Consider the following 23,668-nt stretch of genomic DNA (forward strand, 5'->3'; position numbering starts at 1 on the left):
GAAGCTCCCTTGGTGAAGAGGCAAATGTTGTTGATCAATATGCCTTCGGCGTTCCCCCCTCCTATTTTTTTCCCCCGATCTTAGATGCAATTGCAGGCGCTACAAATTGACTCGGTTCACCTTTTTTTTCCTTTCGTTTCCTTTTTTTAATTTATGTCCTTGCGTCGTGGAGAAATTAAGCATACAGACAAGGTCTTTGTGCACTGCAGTGCGGAGCAAACAAAAGCAAGGCTGCCAAAAATGGATGACCCCAAGGGAAAGCCTGAAAAAAAATAGGAGAGTCTGTGACTTTTTTTTTGCCATCTCATGCTTGTGCGCATATGTCCTTTTCAGTTTCCCTCCTGGAAGGGTTGAAGCCTGAGGTTGATCTATGCGGGATCAAAGGAGTATATTCTGGGCCTTAGCCAGAGTTATATAGCCTCTGTCTTCCATGTCATTCAACCTCAGATTTATTTTGTTTTCGAGCCCCACCTCTCATTCTTTTACATACTTTTTTTTTCTCTTGCCTTCTTCACTCTATCCATGTCAGTGTCATGTCATGTGTTCAGTTCACTGTTTGCCCCCACACATCTGTTATGTTATACCAATAGCCCTTTGGGGATCTTGCCACGAGACCTCAATCAATAGCATTGTATTGTGCATGTGAAGTCCATCCAAGGATTCATAAATCATCAATCCTGTCTGATAATGATGGCGATCTGCGGGTAGCTGCTGATAGCAATGGTGGTGTGATTAGATAATTCTATTGTACAGTACCTGCATATGTAGGCAGGTAGATAGGTAGTTCGATAGCAGCAGCACTCGGGTCACAATTCAACACCATCATCTACGTTATTTTACTCTTATCCCCCGACCCCACACAGTTGATACTGGAGCTAGCTCACTACTCAAATCATCTATGGCATGCAATTTTCTACATACATTACGGAGTAAAAGGTATCTGGTCAGGCAGGGAGGGGTGCCTGTCCAAAAAAAAAATAATAATAACAATGAGTTCCAAGGGATATTTCAATTTTTTTCTTCCATTTTATAGATTTATTTATTTAAGTTAATTACCTAATTATTGACACTACCTAGTGTAGTTTTCATTCCTTTCCCCGTCTTCCTTCCTTCTTCCTTTCCGTACTTATCTAAAGGCGGGGGGCGGATATTGTTTCAATCGATCAAGATCAAGATCAAAATCAAGACCATGATCGTGAGAAGAGAAAGGAAATAAAAATTGGACAATAAAAAAGGTGAGAAAGAGAAAAGAATGATATGACAAAATATGGGGTTGCTTTTCTGTTTTGCTTCATGGCGCATGGCAGGTGTCATATAAGTAACATTGGAAAAAGAAAAAGAGGGAAATGGCTGGAGAAGTCTCAATACATGTTATCAGAGAGAATAGGAGGTGGGGGATACATGAGGTGGTGATAGGATAGGCAAATCGGTTGTGGTTGTGATGTGATATCCATGATGATCTTCAGTGATATTTTCTTCTGAAGCTAATAATCGGTAGGGTGTGAATTCTGTCCTCCAACTATCCAAGATCGTTGTGTTGCACTCTTTGCATTCAGAGTCGTGCTCACACAAGAGTGCAACCAAGGATAACTAGTCCATTTCCAAATCACCATATATCATTCCGAGGCATTTGGCATCGGTGGATGAAATCAAGTACGAAAATAGATTCCACGTGAGAAGACTCGGCAGGAGGGTAAAACAAGGGGTGAGCTTATCATTCGGGCAGGGTCCTCTTTCAGGAGCGGAACAGAACTGGATATCTACCAGACGATTCAAGAAAAAGAGAAAAGAAGCCGGCTTTCCGTGAATGTTAGGGTTGGGGTGGGGGTATTGTGTGTGGTTGCATAGTGGGTAACTTGGGCTCAATCTCTCTGCAATAACCCACAGATAATCACACTGAATCCTCATACACCGAGTCGTGGCTGAGGAAACAAGCTCGACTATGTACGCTTGCATCATCATCATCATGGGAAAAGGACGTGCCTGGGATTCGCACGTTCCAAATCAACATCCGGTCAGTGGCTCTGGGCTCGCCGCTCTTTTGCTCTACCTCTGCTTTCCCTGTTGGACAATTAGGCCTTAAGACTGCCGAGAGGGATGCCGAAGAGGATGTGCGGACGGATTTCAACCGCACTTTGTCGTCATTGTTCAATCTGTCTTCCAATGGCCTGCAAGTCCTGCATCGATGTCATCCTGCTTTCCCAACCACAGCTCAACCGCATACAAGGCCATAGTGCAAGCAATATTGACCCATCGCCAAAAAGTGCCACCTATGTCACCTTGGTTTCTCCACCATTCGCCGTGATTCCCTGCCTGAGAAGTCGAAGCGAAATGTTGCATCAAGAGACTGGTGTACACGGCAACAAGAATCGTAGGCGAGAACCAGCTTAGAAGTCCCAGGAACTGGCCCGCAGCGTCATCATCATCCAGAGAGGCTTCTTGCGACAGAGCTCGGGCTCCAGATTCGCGAACGGCGGGAATGATGCGCGTCGAGGCGTAAAGGACGAAAAGACGATAGGCAAGAGAGATCAGAACGGACGGTGTGACAGCGCTGAATGCCGCGGTCACAACATTGAAGGTCGCATGTATGATGGACGGAAGCAGCGATAGGGCATGCATGAGAGTGGTGTAGGATGCCATAATGATGGGCGGAAGAGGAGGGAAATCAGCCGCCTGCGAAGGTGGTGGACTCGGCTCAACTGGTCGGGATGGCTGATAGTCGGTGAAGATCTGATAAATGCAAAGAACAATGTAGGCGAAGAGAAGCGAGCTCTCGACCGCATTCCCACGGCCGCTGCCAATTCCCAAGGCACACAGGATCACAGCACACGTGATGGCCACCCCAATCAGCGCAGAATCGACATTGGATATCTCGGGGAATTGAAGGACGCGCCATAGGAAATAGACTGAGCTCGAAATGATTGTCGCTGACAACACTAAGAGACAGATCTACGATAGGTTAGCCCCAGATTTCAGTTAAGTCAAGAGATATTGAGCCGAGACCAAAGGAGGGGCGGGGAGAGGGGGGAAGGACAGACGTACCATCCAAGTATCACTTCTTCCGCCTCTGTTGACCAGCCATCGGGTGATCTGTCCTGCAGCTTGGATGACGAGCAGACTGCAGAATCCTTCCACCAGCTGAAAGACCGGAGTCGACCAGCGTAACAGTTTATCCCAGTTGCCGATGGTTAGGGTCTCAATCAACCCGCCAGGACCAAAGATCCACGAGCTAATGGACGTGTCTTGCGCCCTCTTCCCATCGAAAGTCTGCTCCACCCACCCACTGCTGTTATCGGAATCGACTGAAAAGCGATTGAGAGACCAGATGAGCAACGTCGGGACGATCAGCCACTGCGTGGATCGAATGAGGATGACCAACGAGCGGCGAAACCATGACTCGTCGGGCGTGGCAAGTTTGAGCAGCGAGAAGAAGAAGTAGAAGCTGGCGAGGGACAGAGAGTAGGCCAGACCGCACGTCCTGCCACCGACATCGAAGGCTAAGGGAATGGAGAGGACGATGGCGGTCAAGAAGACTGCGGAGGAGAGAACCCGAAAAAGCCACATGGACGCTGCGGGACAACTGTCAGAGGGGAAGGCGTTCAGAACACGACGCAGGCCACAGTGACAAACAACGCGAGAGAGATTCTGCACGCAGGGAGAAGATCGTGCCTTTGCAGACAGGTTTAGACTCTCACAGTTTTTCGAAGTGGATCCTCAGAGAGAGGCCACACCGCAGCATGGGTTAAGCACGCGATCTTATCTGGGTGCGGGATCAAGTGATATCTTCACGTGCAAACAAGGGCGAACGCTCGCATGCAGTGGCAGCAGCGACGTTGACAGGCCCACAACAGGAGACAGAGAAAAACACCTCCTGTTGAAGTCCCTCGAGCCTTTTCTGCGATGGAGGACAACAAGGGGGGTGAGAGAGAAGGGGCGCGGTTTATGAGAGGCTCTGGGAAATTTGTTCTTGACTCCTGATGTGCAGGCAGACTGGTGCTTGTGATTGGACCGTGGCGCGTTTGCCTGTGGCAGGTTGCAGGGGCCTGTTGACGCCTGGCCGCAGTGGGCCTGCACGGGCCACCTTTTGTCCTCTCAGGTCTAGCAGCAATGCGTTTTAGGTATCGATACTGTGGTGGAAGTGCCATTACATGCACTGGTTGGGCTACAGAAAAGCTGGAGCAACAAATTATATGCTTTGCTCAGATGCAAGTATTGATCTGATGCTGGTGTTTGTACAGTTCATGCAGCAACACAGTGAATAACTCCAACTACAAAGTCTGGCTTTCTGTGGGCGCTACCCTAAAGGCGCTAATTGCAGTCAAGACTAGGGTGCACATTCATTTTAATTACGGATTACTCAACAGAGAGTGCAAAGGCAGGGAAAAGAGGAAAAGTAAAAAAAGGTGCATGTAGTGAAAGAGAATACGGCTTCTTGCCTCCACCTCTGGTGCGGGCAGCAGATAAGAAACGTAAGATATGATGCAATTTGCCTCTTGCTATACCTCAAAGTTACCTAAGAAGATAAGAGCTGGTAAATTGCCGGGATGACCACTGATGGCAAGTTGAACACGATGGAACCTTGGAAGCTCGCCAGATGCACTAGTCCTGGTAAAGCTTAGCGTCAACACGGCCTGCCGACTCTGGAATACTCGCATGTGCCCGAGTACTCCATGCCTTACTCCGCAATGGTCCAGTGTTCTTTGGTATTGTGAACCGACAAACAGCAGTACGCACATAGGAGAGCATGACAAACGAGAAGTTATATGGCTTGAGGAGTACACTCCTCACTCAAACCCGCTCTCAGTACGTAAATGGTATTGACAAATAATTCTTTAGGTACTGCAATGGCCTCCAATTAAGCCTTGGGCTTATTTTACCTCGTTAACTCTTTCCCTGCCAAGTCCCACTCCTGCCATGGAGTATAGACAGGAATGTCAGATATTCGCAATGTACATACATAAAAAACCCCTCCCAGTCAGAAATTCCCACAAGAAACATGTCAAGTCATGGCAACAAGCCATGGCTGACCATTGCTTCCACCTGTTTTCCCTCCCTATAGAGGTCCTAATCACTCGTTGAATGGATCTCGCTGAGATGCCCTCTCTGAGTAAGAATTCTGTCAGGGACATGACTTCCTGGGCAGACGCCATAAAACCCGATGCCATTGCATCAGTCAATTGGCAGCATTATTGCCTCTTGCCAACAAAAGCTCTGGTCGACGCGAGAAGAAAAAGGCTCGAATGACTCATACTCAGACAGGAGAATCGGAACTAACGAGAAGCCGCACTCTAAACGAGCAGAAAGGATACGCGTCTCCCAAGGCGGCAATCTGCGACAATGGCTGACTTGTAAAATGTGCAACCAAATGTCATCCCCGAATAAAGTACAGTGGTCGCGCAAAGCCAACTTGACAAGCAACTTGACTTTGATGCCTTCCTGTTGGAGTGTTGCTCGTAATTGGGGAAACACTGTAGCAAGCTTCTGCGTTGGGAGAGAAACATGAAGATGCTAAAGAACCGGTTCCGGCCTTTCGCTGTTGGAGACAAAAAAAATTCAATGCCGGATCCTCAAAGAACTAATGTCCTCAATGCTGCCGGAACCATCTCCCTGCATTTGAGCGTCTCTGCCGCTGTGCGGATTGAGATTTCCCGAGACATCATCCCGCTCTCCTAGGGCTCGTTGGATCAGTTTAGCCTTGAGAGAAGCAGTCTTAAGCCTATCCTCAATATCAGATATGGCATCTTCAGTATTTTCCAATGAGAGAGTCGCAGGGTCAAGGAGCGATAGAAGGGTTTGGATGTTCTTTGCCAGTCTGGAGCCCTCTGGAAGAGCAGGCATTACCTGACAGAGCGCAGGCTCGATCAGAAATTCATCAGAAACTCCCGACCGGTTATTGCCAAAGGTTGTTCCAGTACTATCCTCCGTGTCTCCCGTCTGATTTAGAGGTGGAATGTTGGAGTCGGCAAGTCTCTGCGCCCATACCAACGCTTTTCCATACAGCCTTCCCAATTCGAGTAATTTCTCGAAACCTTTTTCCACCGCAAACACGCTGCCCTCAGTATAGCCTGCTTGTGCGCCATCAGAGAGTCCTAAATCATAACCTTCTTTGTAGAATTTTTCCTCCAGTTCGAGGACACTATCCAACAAGTCCGGTTCCATGGTAGCAACGAAATTTCATCGATAGTCGTGCAATATGGGGGGAAAAGAAAGAGAGAGAGAAGAACGACTAGGAGCGATAAGAAATCAATCAAAGAATCAATCCAGGATAGACACGGATTGGCAGAAAGGGGAGCGACGCACCCCTGTAGTTGTGCGCTGGAAAGGAAAAGGAATGCGGAGGGATGATTTCAGCTCTACGACTTAGGCGGCGGACCTACAAAAAATGCGCCCTTCTTTTGCCCCTCCACAACCCCACCATCCTCAACATCATGGCGACTGGTGATACGATCCTGCCCAAAAAGGACCAGACAAATATTCTGATTACCAGTACTCTGCCATATGTCAATAATATGCCTCACTTGGGTAACATTGTTGGCTCGGTGCTGAGTGCAGAAAACAGCAGGAGCAACAGCAGCAGCAGCAGCAGGAAAATGAGATCTCGTCTTGATAACTTTCTTTTTCTGAATTTGTCTATCAGTGTATATGTATATATGTAGGTTGAGTCCAGAGTCGAGAGGTACGTACAGTCGATAGGTAGGCAGAAGAGAAGGATCTATTATGTTACTTTGGTGGAGCTGAATTTCACTACGTACGGAGTAGTTTAGAATGATCGATCGATCGATCGATCGACAGGGCATAGTTAGTTAGCTAGTTAGCTAGTTAGTTAGTGGAATTTTTTTTATTCTTTACCTGGGGGGTGTACTGTACCTAGACAAAGAGAAACTGACGCCGGGAAGGTAGGTACCGCACATGTAGTTACAACAGCGACGGACTTCGGTGAGCAGCTACCTACCTAGGTAACTTTTAAGGTAATCTAACTATAAGCAACGAGGTTGGTTACGTGTTGAACATCGATAAGAGACTACTGAGCACTGGATGAGAAAGGGCTATGTGATATCATATCTACTAAGTACTAACCTCTCTATGCATGCCACTTTCTATAAGAATAGGAGCTAGGGTGGGTAGGTAGCTAGCAAAGACAACGTTCGTTCGCTCTTCGTCTTTGAAAAAAAAAAGATCATGCAACATGTTCATCGTCCTTTCCGAACTGTATTTTCGACTCCCCATGGGTTTCTTAAACCAAGAGAAAAGAAGAAAGAAAACAGGCAGGGCTAATGGAAGCCGTTAAAAATAATTCCGCTCGCATGCAGTCCCAGATATCTTGTAAAACCACTATGGAAGAGAAAAGGGAAATGAGAAAGAAAAGGAAAATTAAAACCTCTTCCGATTGCCCATGACGGGATCCCCCCTTTGAGGTGAAGCTCGCCTGGCGTTGTAGGAATAGTATCACCGGTGCTTCTTCGCCGACCATATCAAGAAACGGAACGAGATATTTCGATCGCAGCTTGAAAAAAAAAATCTTGCTTTACCTCGTCTTCCTTGCTCCCGGTCTTGGTTTCACCTCCTCAGGAGTCACAGGGTGAAGCATGACCTTGTTAGGAGTCTGCGGGGTGTTTGCAGTATAACCTTTACTCCAATCGTAACTGACAGCATAGGCGAAGATGTTTCCATTTCGGTTGAAAGCGGTGCTCGAAATGGTCCCACCCACAGATGGATACCCCTTCAAACGGTGTTTTGCATCTTTGTCCCAGAAGTGGAACGTGCCATCGCTGCCGGCGGTGCTGAATGTTCCATGAACCGGGTGGAAGGAGATGGCGTTGACAGCGTAGATGTTGCTGATGTCACGGTTGTTGGGAGGGTTCTCACGATGACACTTGAAACTGAAATTCGAACTCGAATCCTTATCCTCCACGTACTGGATAGCACAGCGGCCCTCGATACTACCAACCGCGAAGCCAGTGGCGTCTGTGAAGCAGCTGACCACCCGTGTCTGCCACTTCAGCGGGGACTGCAAGGTCTTGTAGAAAGTCGTAGGGTTGTCGAGATTGATGATGTCAATGTACCGGTCCGCAGTACCAATGACGAGGAGCTTGTTCTTGACGTCCATTGTGTAGACGCGTTCCTGGCATTCCACCGTCGCAATCGGCGTTGCCTGTCGCAGATCCCAATATTTGACGGTCTTGTCCCAGGAACCCGTTACGAGGAGAGGAGACGCAGCATTTCCAGGGTTAGAAATCATATGGCAGCATCGAATAGGAGCGTCGTGTTGAGCAACCTGGACTGCAGTCGTCGTGTTCGCCGCAAGATCCAGCATGCGCGCCGCTTTGTCTGCACCGGCACCAACGACCTTGGTTCCGTCCTGAGGAGAAAAAAAGCAAGCACGGTCAGAAAAAGTTCATCCCAGCTATTTTGGCAAGTTACCCACCGGAGACCAGCAGCAATTTAACACTGGCGCCTCATGATCGAAAAATGCCTTCCCTTCACTCTGTCCTTGGTCATTGATCTCGTAGATGCGGACTTTCTTGTCCCATGATGCCACTGCAAGATGCTCGCTGACAGGGGAAAATGCGAGGTCAGAGATGCTATCCTCGGGCGGCGAGTTCAGGGCCACATCCTTGGAGATATCGCCAGTCGTGGTAGTCTGGCCCGTGGACGTCGTCGCGGAGCCGAAGAGCGACATTCAGAGGGAGGAGTCTGCTTTTGCTTTTTTCGAATCTTCGTGCGAAATGGAATTAAAGAGTAAGTCAGAGGAGTACTCGTCAATTTATTTCCTGAAGAATGATTGTTGTGAGAAAAGAAAGAAGCTGGAAGCTATGATGAAACTACCTATGACTTTTTGTGAGCGAGGCGCGCGTAATGCCGCCTTTCATTCACACACCGCCTGCAAACACTGCAAACACTGCTACTGCCTGCCCTCTGAGGCAGGAATCTCTGTTCCGCAGGCAACACCACATTCACCAGATAAGGATGTAGAATTGCAATCTGCCTCTTTTTGACCTGGAATGAAGATTAACCTATTGGAAGTGAATTCATAATTGCTGGATGATGAAAATGCCCATTGCAGTGTGAAAGCGCCCTCAAATGGCATAGATCTCATATTTGTGCTGGATATGCTAGTGAGTAATTAGACACTGCTTGCATTCTATCTGTTATTTTTGCACAGTGAGTGCCTGATCGTCTGTTGTTATCGAATTTCCTTCTGAGAATGTAAGAGGCATAATATACTCACTTGGGCCTGCGTCGGCAACAGGCCCTGAGATAATTGGTTTACTAACAAATAAAATATATATTTCTATTTACAATCGATGCTACAATGCGGTCTTGTCAAAATTGTAAACAACGAAGGGTAAGTGGGGAAATCACAAGCACCACCTTCGCTTCAATCGAGATCGGAGAAGGCCCTGAGCTTTAACTCCCCACAAAATTGGGCGATCAAGCAAACTGCAGCAAGGATTTCAGTATGGTTTCCAAGAGCTGGAAAACTCCATCGACTCTCCAATGGCATTATGCATTCCGGCGTCATGGGTTATTCAAAGCCCGGTTTTTGTTGGGGGTGATCGATTGGTTAGACCTGTCCTTCTGTTGGGTCTTTCGACCATGCGTGCGACCTTCGTCGGATGGGATTCAACACCACTTGAGTCGTTTTTCTCCCTTTTTTTTTAAACTCTCTGTTAACCAAACGGATTAGAAATTACTCGAATACGGTTGGAGATGTCGTAGCTCGATATATGGTTTACGTGGGATGTTTTCTCAGCTTATATTGCAGAGACTGGTGCGCTGAAAGAACAATGTGCAGTGAGCGCTTATTATAGTTGGGAAGCTGTTCTTTCTTCTATAGGTGACAAGTGCTTGATGGAAACGAAGTGCGATAATAATAATAGCAAACTAATCTTCATCCACAAGTCTGCATTCTGCAAGTCTGAAAATAATGGACACATACCTAGGTGGTTTTGGAGACGTCATGGTCTCACGTGGACAGGCTCCGTCGCCGAGCTGGATGACGCCAAGGACTGTGAGACGCTTGGCAGCCAGCACAGCTTAGGAATTAAAAGCATGACCATTATATTTTCCTCATAGTACTCCGTATTGTTAGCTTCGGACCGCAATACGTATTGCAAGGCATCGGCATCTGCTCCGTATGAGAGTCTGGATGCCAGCTAGTAGCTACGTACCCCACAGGTTAATCACACGCGGTCCAAGTGGAGCGGATGGAGAATGCCGGGAATGCGGGGTGCAGGGCTTAGTGGGCGCCGGCCCAGCGACTAGAGAGCAGTCATGCTATCCGTGGTAGCGTGTCAAGTGACGACGGCCGTCAATCACTCCACTCCATCCGACTCTGCCGGAGTGGCATGGTCGCATGAGGCCAGGCCAGCTGTGTCAGGCCACTCAGGTCCGAAAGTAGGCGTGGAAATAGTGTCATGCTGGAGGGAATTAGATCTGTGGATTTTAATATGGAACTGGCCAGGATAGCAGGCCACTGGGCGAGGGCCATCCATGCTGCTGGTGACAGCCAAAAAAGCGGCACGGTTGAATAGCCGGGGGCGGGGGACAGCAAGGTCCTGAGGTCATCGAGCAGCCAAATGAAGCAGGAGCAACCTGGAATCTGCGGCGCCTTGCCCGAACAAGGCAGCTTGGAGGGCGGCGAGCCATTCAGCGGCCAGCGCTGCGGCTGCTTTGCCATCCCTCGCAAGGTTGGGATGCCTTTGTCCCATCTCCGCCGGGCCTCTCGCATCATTAGCCGGCGAGGTAACTCAATTGGACAGCATTCCAAGGGTGGCCTGGATGCGAGCGCGCTTGAGATCAGCCCACGGCCTCCTGGTCGTGTTTCACGCCTCCCCGGCCCAGCATCGCTCTTCCCCTCCTTTGCCTTATCCCTCCTCCCTCCTCGTGGGCGAACCTGCCTCTTTCTTCTCCTGAATCCTGCCTCCGTAGGGTTGTTTCCTAACACATCCGATCACCACCGCTCTGTCCAAAGACCAATTTAGGTAGGTTCTCCTTCCTGCTTCACATGCTCCCGCCATCCTCAATGCTAGAGCTTGGAGGTCGTCTTCTAATCAGTCTACCTCGTAACGGCCTCCAGACGCTCCAAGTCTCCCCCATCAATCATCCAATTGCCCACTATGTCCGAAGAACTCACCAGAGTCGACTCTGCCGTCGCCGGTCTGTCAATATCTCCCAAGGATGAGAAGCTTGAGAAGCCTGAAAAGGTAGAGAAGAAGACACACAAGCGTGTTTCCTCGACGGCTGAAGGAGTCCGGAACATTAACGACCTGGGTAAAAACCTCCCTTTCCAATCTCAGAGCGCAACGCTTTTCTCGTTGAACCCAGATGCTAACAAACTACAGAAAAAGAGGGAATTCAGCTGCAAATAGCAATCGAAACGCAGAAGCTCAACTGGTGAGTTGTCCACCCTTTGGCGTCCTTCTGCGTGTGTGTCGACTAGATATACCGGCTTGCTCTTCAGTATACGACAACCAACGTACAGTATATGTTGTTGACTGATCTGCCCTCCAGGAAACTCAACACGTCGCCCTCATCAGTGGAAGACAAGGAAGCTCTCAAGAAATTCCTCACCACACCACCTGTCAAGAAGATTGACCTGCACTTCCCATTGGGCCTGGAAGTCACTGCACGGAATCTCAAGGGAGTCACGATCAAAGATGCCCTTGATGCAATATACAAGCAATTCAAGAAGAAGGTGCGTCTAAAACACTGCTCTGCTATGAGTCTGCGGCTAACTGTTCCGCCCATCAGGCTGATGACGAGCTTGACAAACCCATCCTCGCTGGCTTCGAGTGGGATCCCGAGGAGTCGTGGACGAGACTGATTGTACATCAGAAGAAGGAAGGCGCTCCACCCGCAAGCAAGAAATCGAAAAAGAAGGCCGAGGAGTAGACGACGCCTAACCACAATGCCGATGGGATCTTCCCTCTCTCAGTCTTGTGTCATCCTTGCATTCTCTTAAGACTGCTCGGACGTCCGTGATAGTTACCTGTTTGTGCTCTGCCTTTTTTTTTCCTCTCAGACTCCGATCGTATGTTTCATTCGGTCCATAGTCGGCTGTAGAAACGAAAATAGAGAGGAATGTATCCGTCTTATTGATCTTTTTTCGTGGATGGTTCTGCTCCATGCTGTGTGGTGTTAGGATTGTTGATATGATATTCTGTTTCCCTTGGAAGGGCTGATGCATTCTTTTGATGTCCTTGATGTTTGCCGTGGCACGGCCAAGCATCCACTGTCATTCTTTACCAATCGAGATTGGAACAATATGTTGACTCTATCACCGCTCATCTCTAGAGAGATCAGTACGTTATAGGTCACTCTATGAATTAATTAAGCGGAGACTGATGAACCAGTTCGGGCATGCGTCCATGGCAATCCTCAGTTTCCTCATCTGCATGGAACCTGATTAGGCGCGTAATCTATGTTGCAACGAGCAGATAGTTAAGATACTGTCAATTCAAGTACATGATCACTATATGAGATACCAAATTATGCCTTGAGTACCTTACAATGTGAACCGATGGCTTGATGTCAACTAAAAGTAGATATGGTGATCTCATTCAGGTAAGATAAACGCCCAGGCCAGAAAGCACATTGAGTCATTACATACTCCAGAGTACCCATTCCCTATTAAACCTAATAATAATACAATACACATATGTGCGTGGGGAAATCATAATATTCCAAGAATTAACACATTGAACCTTATCCAAGGAGGCAAAGTTCCATGGGTCTCCTTCTCCCAAGACCGTTCGGTATCCCTCCCTAGGGAACGTCGAGCTTGTGCTCCTCATGTTCAGCCCGGAGAGCGTCAGCATCGTTCGTCTCAAAGGCAAAGCTCCACATCCGCTCGGACATGCTGCGGTGGTATTTGGGTCGGGTGGTGAAATCGTCCCCCTTGGAGCTCTTGCTGCCAACGTGTTGGAGCAACGTCGGCGTCACCGCCCAGCGGAGCTCGCGGTTCTGGTCCGCGTATTCCTCCGTGAGCATGTCGACATAGCCGATATGCCTCGACTCGTACCACTGCACCAGGTCGGGGACCCGGGACTGCGGGAAAATGAACCCCTGCGAGCAGCAGCCGAACTTGGGCATTTCGTTCACGCCGGCCGGCATGGGTAGCATGGTCACCCGACCCGCGGCGAAAAACAGAATGATCAGGAGAGGTGTGCAGACGGCACAGAGGAGAAGGATTGTCTCGTCGGGGATGAAGCGTCTCGTCGAAGGGAAGTAGTGTCGGGTTCCGAGGAGGCTCGCTCCGACTGCAGCAACAGCGAGGACGGAGTAGAACAAGTAGATCGGCCATTCTTCGCTATTCCAGCCGAGGAATTCTTCTGTATAAAACATGCGGAGGTAAAGATCTATATCATCAAACGTGTTAGCAGAAAGCGTGATTTCCCGTTAGCTCTCAAAGGGAGCCACACTCCCTTCAAGAGAAGAAGAAACCGGACCAGACTCACAGTTCGACAAACCCATCTCCGCCGTCTGACGCGCCGCAGCACCCAATGCCGTTCGAGCCCGGTGAAGCCATCCGTCCAGGAGGACAACATCGTCCTCCAGCATGACCACATGGGAGGCGTTGACGGCATGACACGCTTTCAACAGGTAGGTGTAGTCGAACAGCCCCTTCTCCCTGCCCGAGATCTTGTTATGGTCCTGTTCGAGCTCGACAATGTGGTCCTTGTCCACCTCGTCCCAGTTGTACAGGAGCACCGTGTCCGCGACCTCGTGGAGCCATTTCTCCGAATAAGCCGGGTGTTGGTTCGGATCGCTGTGCGCTATGAAGAGGATCAGATGCAGCTGTGCTCTTTCGGTCTCGGACAGGTTCTCCAGTAGCGACCCCACCGCGGTCTTGAAGTACCGGGCGCCATTGCGCGCGATCGTCGCGACGCCTACGCAGAGCGCCGGATTCGCAGAGGCCTTGTACGGCGTGATCTGGCCGGAATCGACACGCTCGATGAAGGAGTTGGCCTGCTCAGCGCGCACGGCCGAGTAAGCGGGACGATAGCCCCTATCGGGGTCGAAGAAGACGGACGTGGGATCGCGGTAGGATCGTGTCCGGGCATACTGCACGAGCAGCAGGTACAGAAGCAGGAAGACCAAAAAGACCTTTGCGGTGTAGGAGCGGAGCAGCAGTGACGCTGCTCCGAGCGAGGGGGTCCCGCTCAGGAGCCGCATTTCTTGCCCACGTTCTTCTGGTGGCTGTCTCGCAGCCCCAGTGTCCCACGGGGGAAAAANAAAGGACAAGATCGATAACAAAGGGAAGGATTATTATCTCGAATTCATTCGATTATGGTGGGAATGCCATGGTCATGGGGTTTTGTGTTTGTGACACGAATATACCTGACAGGGATCTCGATCAGTCGATTGCTTCCCAATCACACTAAGAACCCTTAAAAAGGGTTCTTTGCTCCTGATTGCTCGGATGAAGCCTTGTGGGGATTGGTCGTCTTTTTTAATGTTTTAAGATGGTAAACAAAATACATACCTAGCCTCAATCCTTATTAAAAATCCCCCGCCAAGCTTATTACAAAGCCTACAGCCAAGCCTTATAAGGGCTTCATTGTGGGCATGATAGGGGTTTTGTAAGAGCTTTACAACGGGCTTTCTAGAGCTTTAGTGAGACCATATACTGGGCTTTAGAGGGTCTAGACCTCTAGAGGGCTTCCATCTCGCAAGTACCGTACTCCGTACTTTATTCATTTTATGTGTTCCCCTTTTACCATACGAAACAGGTGGAGAGTTGAAAACTGACCAATAATATCCACAGAGCTCGTCGGAGTAATCAGGCGTTGTCGTCTCGGTACAGAGCATTGCGTACTTTTCGGTACTTGTTTTCGAACTACCGTACGGAGTATTCCGTATGCGCAGAAGCATTCGCTGTTGAACAAGCCATGTGGGACCAGGCCATACTGCTATTATTAGGAGGTACAGATAATCTGGTAGAGATGCAATTTATCATACAAGCAAAACTGAACAGATCTATTTGCTGGGAACTTGGACTGGTTACCAAGAACCCCTCTGTCAAAACTTCTTGGAAATCCATGTCACCGGTGGATAGCAATAGCACCAGACAGCTTGTACAGGACTTCCAATGATTACTATCATAACGGGAATTAATTGATTAGGCACTATATATGTTCATATAAGCGAAGACATTCATAAATCAATGTGCCAGTTGGTACGTTCACTTTCATCCATGGTGTACAATTCCCAGCGAACTCCGAGTCTCACATCAAATAATTTAAAAAAAGGCGGGGAAACGAAAGTCGTCAGAACCTTTATCCAAACGCCATCATTCATCAATTCATAACAATGCTCATTTCGACCTCTGTGAATCTGCTGCATATCCTTGAGTGTGTTCTTCATGAATGCATGCAAACAGACTGAAGCCACCCAAGATCTATAGACTGAAATCGGAACAGCAAACCGTAAACACCTAACCAGCCATGTTTGCTCTGCCATATTAGCGGATAGACACCTATCGAACTCTTCCGGCGTCTGCACCACCAAACAGCACGAGAACGATTTCGTCTAGGATTGTAAGCACCAGGTGCATATTCAATCGCTGATTGTTGAGCGTCGCAAAGATCCTCCTTGCAGCCGCTTGCGCATTTGCTCTTCCGACGACATTCCCAGCCATATCCGGAATAAGCGCCGCAAGCATAAAGCTAGCTTCAGTCCGGCTTCTTGATTTCTGTGAAGGGGTGCGGACTACGGGGGGGCGCAAGACGCCTCCAGGCCATAGGGTATCCTTGGCAAGTGAAATGTAGCGAAGTAGCGAGTCATCCTGAACAAAAGACTTCGCACTGTCGCGCACCTTCCTTTCAATCGTACCTCCTAGGAGCTGATGAAGGACCATGACAACCGCGCGCCCGCGAAGCCAGTTGTTGCCCTTGTTCAGTTCAAAAACCTCGAGGAAGAGGTCGCAGATAGGTTTGATGAAGGGCTCCAACTCGCGATCTTCGAAGGCATTCAATTCAGCTTCGGCCTCTGCTGCAGTCACTGCATCTTCCGTCGCCAGGGCCGGTTCCGACGAGGAAAGCTGGTTGGTAGCAGCGGAAATTAAGCTCTGTCCCGCGGCAGAGAGCTGATCCAGCATGGCAATATTCCCAAGAAAATCCTCCATGCCGTCGGCAACCGAGTTATAGATACGACTAACAATGTCTTTGGCTTCCCCATCGGCCGCAGGCTCTGCCTGAGGTAATATTGCCTGTTGGGATAGAAACGCACGTAGATCTCGGCTCCGACATACCTCCGGCAACAGAAGAAGCTGTTGCAAGTATGCCTCCAAAGCAGCACGTCTCTTTTGCAGGAAGTCTTTTTGTAGCTTCATCACAACGCGTCTTCTCGGAAACTCTAGCTGACGCACAGAAGCGTACCTCATCCGTAGTTTCTGATGAAGTTCATGAAACTCGCTGTATCGGCGTGTAACTGCCCATGTTGCTGCGGGCATCTGCTCTCCTGCTTTTCTATGCACCTCGATCACGTCTGCAAGCAAAGATTAGTCAGATGATGCACAATACCTTCAAGACAAAGAATATTCGCTCTTACATAGTGCAAACTCCCGCCCATCCTCCTCTTTTCCCACCATGATCGATTTGATCTGCACTGTAGATCGACCATAAAGACTGCTGTCACTCTCTTGAATTATATACTGTTGTCTTTGCATTTCCTTGCGACGGATTTCGCGTTGAATACTCGCCTTCGACTTCCCGAGGATCCTGAGCTCTGCGGTATTGTTTGTAAGTTCGGCTTTTCGGGTAAGAGCGTCAAGCACAGATTCTTGCGCTGCCAGCTTTTCTATATCCTCTGTCAGAGCTGCGATTGCTTCGGCGAGCCCGAGGTCTCCAGGGGCTGCTTCGTGGATCTCATCGGCAGGATCTTTCTCGTCCTCTTCCTCCGGGTCGGCATATTCGTCCTCGATGAATTTCTTCTCGTCCGGGAAAAGCTCATCATCAAACACTCCTGTTCGAGAAGAAGGGTCAACCAGGCCAAGCGAGGCGATGCTTGGTTTGGGTTTTTCTGTCGACCGGGAGTCGGCCCGGGGGCCATCTAACGAGCCACGGGGCGAGTTTCGTTCCTTGTCCTCGGAAAACAAGGATACGGGGGAAGTGACGCCGTCTACTTTCCCATTTTTAGGCTCATTGGTAATAATGTCGTTCAACGCAGCCTCCATGTTCTCGATCACTTGATTGTTCTTAGCTTCGCTTTCACCATTCTGAGAATCTTTGCCTATACTGTGGGTTGACATTGCAAGAGGGTCGGTATCATAATCATCATCGAACAGTGGTGCAGAACGCTCTGAATCGAACGAATGTCTTGGAGAGTCGGCATCGTCGAACAACCTGCCTGTGTTTCTCCCATCGCTAGAAGATACAGCAGCCCTGCGTAGGTCTCTCGGCTTCATGCTGGGTTGGGACATTGTACGGGTCATGAGAGTAGGAAGAGGTCGTCTTTCGGATGTCTCCGGTGCAGGAGAGCTCGTCATGGTCCGCGGAGGACCCGGTTGAGGGGCCGACGTCGAGGTCTCATCGGATGAGAGGTACTTATAATATAGATCAGACTGCTTAAACTTGGGAAAATAAACCTCCTGCAGTTCTTCCAACACGGCGGATTGGGTTGTCAAAATAGCGGTTCGTGCCTTGCGATACTGCTCCGGGGTAGCCTTTTTGCCAGCACTCAGGAAAGCCTTCACAGCTTTGCGAGATTCCTCTGGAACATTCAGCTCTGGTTTCGAGAAGTAAGTTTCGCTGATCAATATCATATCATTAACGTCAGTTGCAGTCCACGTAGTGGAAGCAACGGAGGTCTCATCCCCAAAATCGTCTTCGAGAGGATTTCGAAACCCGTCGACGACGATCCAGAACTGGACGAGGGACATCCGACGTTGACGATCCATGAATTCCATGAAATACGAGAGTCCAGCGGCGTCGTGCATAATGTCCACCAAAGATGCTTCATGCAGCTTTGGAGCGCTGTTACGCCGCACGTCAGGTCTAGCCGCTGCAGGACGAGAGACGCTGCCAGTAGATGATAGTTTAGCCACTTTCTGGTCAAGAACTCTTTTGCCGGTTTCCAGGCGTCGGAGATAGACCTGATCCTGCCCGTCAACCATACTCTCGCGTTTCAGTTGGCTCGCGATCTGCGCCCGAAATCGCCTGGCATCGGAAAGATTATTACAGCGTCTGATCGCCCTGACAAAACGTTCAAAGGAGCGTTCGGAGTCATTAGGCCTCAGCTTCGGAAACGGTTGCACTTGTTTCGACTTCGAAACCGGTGATGCATGCTCGTCCAACGCCGCCCGAAGCTTTCGCACCGTCTTGCGATCCTGCAACGCTGTGCGCCCGTACGTTTCTATCAGTTGATTCCATGTGTCTGGATCTGAAAGCAACGTCACAAGTGGGAAAAGAACAGCGCAAGCGACGATTTCTCTTATCAAAACCGAAACCGCTCGACTATTCAGCAGGTTCTCAGGAAGGAGCTGCGGTAATAGCCCGACGACAACCTTGCGGAGATGCTCTTGTTGGAGAGACTTCTGATCGGAGAATGAAACAGCCACAGCCGGGTGTAACCTGCCGTCACGATACTTGCTCGCGATTGCGAAGTCAAGCTCTTCGGATTCAGTCACATTTCGAGTCAGGTTTCTTCCGCGCACCGCTCTCTCAGCCCGGTCAAACTCTTTAAGATGCGTTGTCAGGATTGGGAAGATACGCGAGACGACGATTGAGACCAAGTCTTCACTTAGAAGCCTGTCGCGAAGGTTGCCCAGCGCGATCCTTATCGCCTTGTCCACCTCGTGAATAAACACCGGACTGGGGCTGATGTTTTGATACCAGGAAGAGATAAAGTCGCGAGAAACCAGTCGGAGAAGGTCATCGATGCCTTCAGATACGACAAAGGATTGAGGGTATAGCGAAGTGGGTTCGTATGCCGCAATCTTTCGATAGTTGTTCACTTCCCTCCTCCAATTATCCGGGGTTAGAAAGGCTACCGTCGGAGAGACCCGCTGGTGTCTTCCATCGTTGGACTTGCTCCTGACCGTGAGCAATACCAAGCCCAACAAAGCAACCAAGACAAGTGAAGCTCCCGAGACAAACGCGTAGCCGAGATAGCGAGCGACCGGTATCCAACTCACTATCAAGCCCCAGGATATAAAGCCGCAGAGGCCTGCCAGGATGACATGTTGACGGCTGAGGGCCATTCTCCCCACGCACGATGCTGGGTCAACAGACCCATGGCGGGTTATGCAACCAGGATCATGAGATGCTCCGTATATGCTCGACAATGATTGCACCGGAATGGATGCTTTAGCGGAGTGTTCGAAGGCTGAAGGAATGACGACAGGATCACCGTCGGTAGATCGATGGCAGGGACTGCTGAAGGTACACAACGCTGGTGTTGTCTGCTGCACGATAGTTATCTCGCGCCGGCTCGTGGCTTCTGTAGTTCCGCGGCATCGTCGTCACTCCCGCACCGTATCCACCAATCCCGTGACTGCACGCCAGCCAAACAACGGTGTGGGACGTCATAACTAAACCTCCAAGTCGAACTTGCAGTCAACAAACACCTCTTGCTCCAGCGTCGATTCCTGACAGCAACCAGCCACCAAGATGTCAGCCATTACGGACTACGTGGATTTCTCGCAGAAGAGCCTGCAGTGTAAGCCATTGATTGCGCTCTAGTCTATTAGCCCTCTGTTTTGTCTGTGCGCCATATGAGGTCATACTAATGCCGTTTTCTAGTCTCTGCACTGTCCATTGCGTTCAATCCCATCTTTTGGAAGTAGGTATCCTATCTTTTCAATGGCATTTCGTTTGATTTGAATCTTGCACTAACTCTCTTTAATGAAGCGTCGTTGCTCGTTTAGGTATGTGTCCGATTCTATCGTGAGTTCGACTTGAAAGAGCGTACTGACAAGCGTCATGGGTTTGCAGAGCACAAGAAACATTACCTGACTCGCATATTCGGAAGCCCATATTACGGCTGCTATTTCCTTGCTGTTGTTATTTTCTCCCTAGGCATCTTCCGTGACCACCTCTACAATGAAGCGTTGAAAGACCAGCCCTACTATGAGCCGATCCATCAACCCTGGATTGCGTACATCCTCTTTGCCATTGGGAATGTCTTCGTCCTCTCCAGTATGTGGGCTCTTGGTATCACTGGAACGTACCTGGGCGACTACTTCGGGATTCTGATGGATGCCCCGGTAACCGGGTTCCCGTTCAACGTTTCGGATGCCCCCATGTACTGGGGCAGCACCATGAGCTTCCTGGCTGTGGCTTTGTACAGAGGCAAGGTCGCAGGGTTGCTGTTAACTCTCGAGGTCTTTATTATGTACTGGTTGGCCTTGCAATGGGAAGAGTGCGTTCATTTCTATTCCCCCATTGACGAATGTTTCTGGCTAATAAATGATATTCTTAGCCCCTTCACTGCCGAGATCTATGCGAAGCGTGAGCGTGAAAAGGCGAAAGAGAAGGGCGGCAAAAGCTCGTAAGGTCATGCCACGCTCAGAACGTTGCGGGCTTGAAAATAGGGATTTTCAACATCCTATAGCGTCACGCACATAGGAAGGAGCGAGAAAGACATCAAAGAAGCTCCAGAATTGAGGCCCACAATCTTTAAAGATTATATCTATATCAAGGACTGTCACCATGACTTGCATCTTCAACGAGCAGTCAATGACAAAACAAGTCCTTGACCGGGCAAGATGCCCTATACAAGTTGAATCGATAGCTATATTTGACCTGGAAGGATGAGCAAAGACAAAACGTTGCAATGTCTGGCATCCACTAGAGCCAAGAGTGGTCAAACAGCCAAATATGATTTATATCAACAAAACAGGAGAGACAGAGAAAGGGGAGGGGAAAGACAGGACACTTTGAAAGAAAAAATTGGCATGTATGATTTATTGTCATGAGCAGGACTAGAAATACGTTCGTTTCAAGCCTCATAAAAGAATATATCCTTGTTTCAATAAGTTAGTTTATTGTATCTTCATCGAAGAGAGTAGAACTCCACATGGCTACTACAGTACTACAGTACCTAGATAGGCATGTATTGTATGTATGTACTGTACGTATCTAAGCTACGCTAAGCTACCTAACCAACCTCTTTACCCTAATAAACAAACAAACAAATAAATAAATAGCTGCCAACCTCATTCCCAAAGGTAAGATAAGATGTGACAAGTCAAAAAAAAAGACAAGATTCCTAACCTCCCGACCTTATTTATGTATGAACATGAACATGAAAAGATGAACATGATGATCATGATCAGAGTATGCAAAAGACCAAGACCGACCAGTGATGACAGCATAGTGTAGGGGAGTTCTTCATGAATATGGAAGGGAAAAAGGAAACAAGGGAGGTACCTGCTCCGGGGGTATGCGGGAAGGAAGAAAGGGGAACCGAGAGAGAAAGGTATTCATTGTATGTACAACAAAGTATCGATGTCTCCGTCGATGTTTAAGAGTAGGAATCCTTCATTACCGCCTTCCTCTTCCCCTTTTTCCTGTTGTTCTCCCTTCGTCGACATTGTTATCGACATCATCTTCGTCCGCTCCCTTCTTGAGATCTTCGCCTTCTGCCAATCCCCATTTCTCACGGTCGTACCAGTCCTCACCGTCGCTCATTTCGCCGAGATGCGCCTCTGCCTTGCACCACTCGTACACATCATCTTTCATCCGACATGCTCGGAGCAGCGACTCCAGCATGTACTCGAACCCTCGCACAGTTTCGTCCTGCTTTTGTATGAATGACCAAAGCAAGCGCCTTGTTTCTTCTGCTTCGTTCGGGGGAGGCCAAAGTCCCTATCAGGTCGGATATTGTCAGGCACGAGAAAGATAGGATGTGCAGATGGGATTTTGTCCATGGTTTCAGCAGGTGAGGGTCGTTGATTTGCGACGCCATTTTCCTCAGTCGTCGTCGATGCATTAGCCTGCGCTCTCGTGGTCATACGTCTAAGCGGTTCAGGAGAAGAGCCATCAGGGGTCTCCTCGGTATCTTGCCCTTCGTCAGGTTGCTCGGTATTCCGCATCTCAACGTCGACTGTTGCGTCAGAAGGCTCTTCCTGGGAAACTTCCCCATTGCCGTCAGGTGCTTCAACTTCACCCCGAAGACCACCGACAGGTTGGAGTTTGTTGGTTTTTGTATCTGAGAGGCCGGCCCCGTTCGATTTCATCTCGGAATCACCACTTTCAGTGTGCTGCGGAAGATCTGCGACCACGGCATCGTCATCTTCAGTTTTCGGCTTCTTTGTATCTTGACTAAGCTCCGTTTCAGGATTAGGGGCATCGGTCATTTCAATGTCACCACCTGAACTCGGGTGGCCCTGATCTTCAGTCTGCGGCGCTATAGAGTTCTTCCGAGAAGCTCCACCTTGAACCATTTCGTGGACAGCGGCTTTGGTGTTCTTGGAGGCGCTGTCGCCCGAAGGCAAAACCTGCTCACTTTGAGTGAGCCCGTTTATACCCAATCCGGATCCCTCATTTGTGGGCCTTGGTTCGAAAATAAACCGATCCTCCGGTGTTTCGACCTTTCCGCAGGGCATCCAGACCGCATCACCTAGAAATTGCCGATGTAAATTTCTCGCACGCCATAAAAGCGCTCGTTCCTTCCGAAGCTTCTCCTCAATGGCTTGCGTCATGGTCCTGAGGGCTTTGGATTTATACGGCTGGGACATTGCAGGATGATTAGGTAATTCGGACGGGTGTTTGAGAGGGCAGAGGATTTCTATATAGATAAGAAGACAAGTTAGCTCCTCGAAAAATACCCAGATGAGACAGCGCGATGAGACTAACGTTCGATGGCAACTTCCGAAAAGGGATTCTCCTCTGCAGCAGCAGCATCGGCTTCAGAGTCTTCATCATCCTCTTCAAGTTCGTCTCCTTCAGAATCATATCGAGGTGGGTTTCGACGTAGAATGTAACGTGTGTAGCCGGCATGCTCGATTTTCTAGAGTTGGCCGCGGGGAGGGGCATTAGTCTAGCAGTCACAAGTGGCAGACCTGGGGACTGAAAGAAAGCAACAGCTAACACACCTCTTTGTAAAGTTCCTGCGGATTCGTGTAACCTAGTACACCTTCGTGTACATATTTCGCATTCGCTCTCAGTTTGTTACCCCGGTTCGTCGGTTGGGTGATGGGTTCGTCTGGACCTGAGTCTGGAGGGGGAATTAGACCTGCATCGGAAACACCGAGGGCAAATGAGAATCTTACGATCATTTTCCCGTCGCAGGGCCTTTTTCAGCCCAATGATCGTATCTGCAATCAGGGCCGCCTGTGTAGTCATGATGACGAGTGGCAGGGACGAGAATCGTTCCAGCAGAGAGCAAGACGGAAATGGGAGGACGAAGCGCGAGAACGGGGCGACTTTTGCAGAGAGGGGGAGAAAACAAGGCGCCTTCCTGAGTGACGATTGCCGCTTCCAGGCTCCAGAGACGTCAAAGGGCCATCTCGCGAGGGGTTGAATTCAGCTCTTGGATGTCTCGGGAAACGGGCCAGAATCGTTTGAGAAGACAAAGGTCATCAGCTGCTCCATGCCAGCCCGGCGACGCTTCTTCTCCGCCTGCCTGACGCAGTCGCGTACGGAGTTGAGCTCACCGCCTTCGGGAAGCGATCGCCGCGGCTACCATACTGAAAGACGCTAATCCGCATCGGGTTCCGCAG

At 49.4% G+C, this 23,668-nt stretch overlaps 7 protein-coding genes across 7 annotated transcripts; 2 read left to right on the forward strand and 5 right to left on the reverse strand.

Moving 5' to 3' along the window:
* Positions 1–2,148: 2,148 nt before the first annotated feature.
* Positions 2,149–3,564, reverse strand: T310_2511 (uncharacterized protein; the record flags this gene model as incomplete). Its single annotated transcript, XM_013474603.1, has 2 exons — positions 2,149–2,949; positions 3,043–3,564. 2 exons carry the CDS (start codon positions 3,562–3,564, stop codon positions 2,149–2,151), a joined length of 1,323 nt encoding a protein of 440 aa, XP_013330057.1.
* Positions 3,565–5,553: 1,989 nt separating this feature from the next.
* On the reverse strand, positions 5,554–8,680 carry T310_2512 (Nuclear pore complex protein (SonA); the record flags this gene model as incomplete). The annotated part of the gene is made up of 7 exons (XM_013474604.1): positions 5,554–6,136; positions 6,358–6,630; positions 6,685–6,712; positions 6,753–6,807; positions 7,078–7,129; positions 7,530–8,359; positions 8,426–8,680. The coding sequence occupies 7 exons, from the start codon at positions 8,678–8,680 to the stop codon at positions 5,554–5,556; spliced, it is 2,076 nt and encodes a 691-aa protein (XP_013330058.1).
* A 2,440-nt stretch (positions 8,681–11,120) lies between these two features.
* On the forward strand, positions 11,121–11,895 carry T310_2513 (uncharacterized protein; the record flags this gene model as incomplete). Its single annotated transcript, XM_013474605.1, has 4 exons — positions 11,121–11,274; positions 11,346–11,397; positions 11,515–11,698; positions 11,755–11,895. 4 exons carry the CDS (start codon positions 11,121–11,123, stop codon positions 11,893–11,895), a joined length of 531 nt encoding a protein of 176 aa, XP_013330059.1.
* Positions 11,896–12,768: 873 nt separating this feature from the next.
* Positions 12,769–14,178, reverse strand: T310_2514 (Uncharacterized protein; the record flags this gene model as incomplete). The annotated part of the gene is made up of 2 exons (XM_013474606.1): positions 12,769–13,361; positions 13,461–14,178. The coding sequence occupies 2 exons, from the start codon at positions 14,176–14,178 to the stop codon at positions 12,769–12,771; spliced, it is 1,311 nt and encodes a 436-aa protein (XP_013330060.1).
* A 1,303-nt stretch (positions 14,179–15,481) lies between these two features.
* On the reverse strand, positions 15,482–19,204 carry T310_2515 (Intermediate filament protein (Mdm1); the record flags this gene model as incomplete). The annotated part of the gene is made up of 3 exons (XM_013474607.1): positions 15,482–16,198; positions 16,256–16,491; positions 16,555–19,204. The coding sequence occupies 3 exons, from the start codon at positions 19,202–19,204 to the stop codon at positions 15,482–15,484; spliced, it is 3,603 nt and encodes a 1,200-aa protein (XP_013330061.1).
* A 409-nt stretch (positions 19,205–19,613) lies between these two features.
* T310_2516 (Phosphatidylethanolamine N-methyltransferase) lies at positions 19,614–20,497 on the forward strand (the record flags this gene model as incomplete). Its single annotated transcript, XM_013474608.1, has 5 exons — positions 19,614–19,662; positions 19,746–19,785; positions 19,854–19,870; positions 20,022–20,364; positions 20,425–20,497. The coding sequence occupies 5 exons, from the start codon at positions 19,614–19,616 to the stop codon at positions 20,495–20,497; spliced, it is 522 nt and encodes a 173-aa protein (XP_013330062.1).
* Positions 20,498–21,682: 1,185 nt separating this feature from the next.
* On the reverse strand, positions 21,683–23,291 carry T310_2517 (uncharacterized protein; the record flags this gene model as incomplete). The annotated part of the gene is made up of 4 exons (XM_013474609.1): positions 21,683–22,734; positions 22,803–22,956; positions 23,042–23,163; positions 23,219–23,291. 4 exons carry the CDS (start codon positions 23,289–23,291, stop codon positions 21,683–21,685), a joined length of 1,401 nt encoding a protein of 466 aa, XP_013330063.1.
* Between the last annotated feature and the right edge of the window lie 377 nt (positions 23,292–23,668).

Source organism: Rasamsonia emersonii (assembly GCF_000968595.1).
Source record: "Rasamsonia emersonii CBS 393.64 chromosome Unknown ctg1118621760031, whole genome shotgun sequence".
In the NCBI taxonomy this organism is placed as follows: domain Eukaryota; kingdom Fungi; phylum Ascomycota; class Eurotiomycetes; order Eurotiales; family Trichocomaceae; genus Rasamsonia; species Rasamsonia emersonii.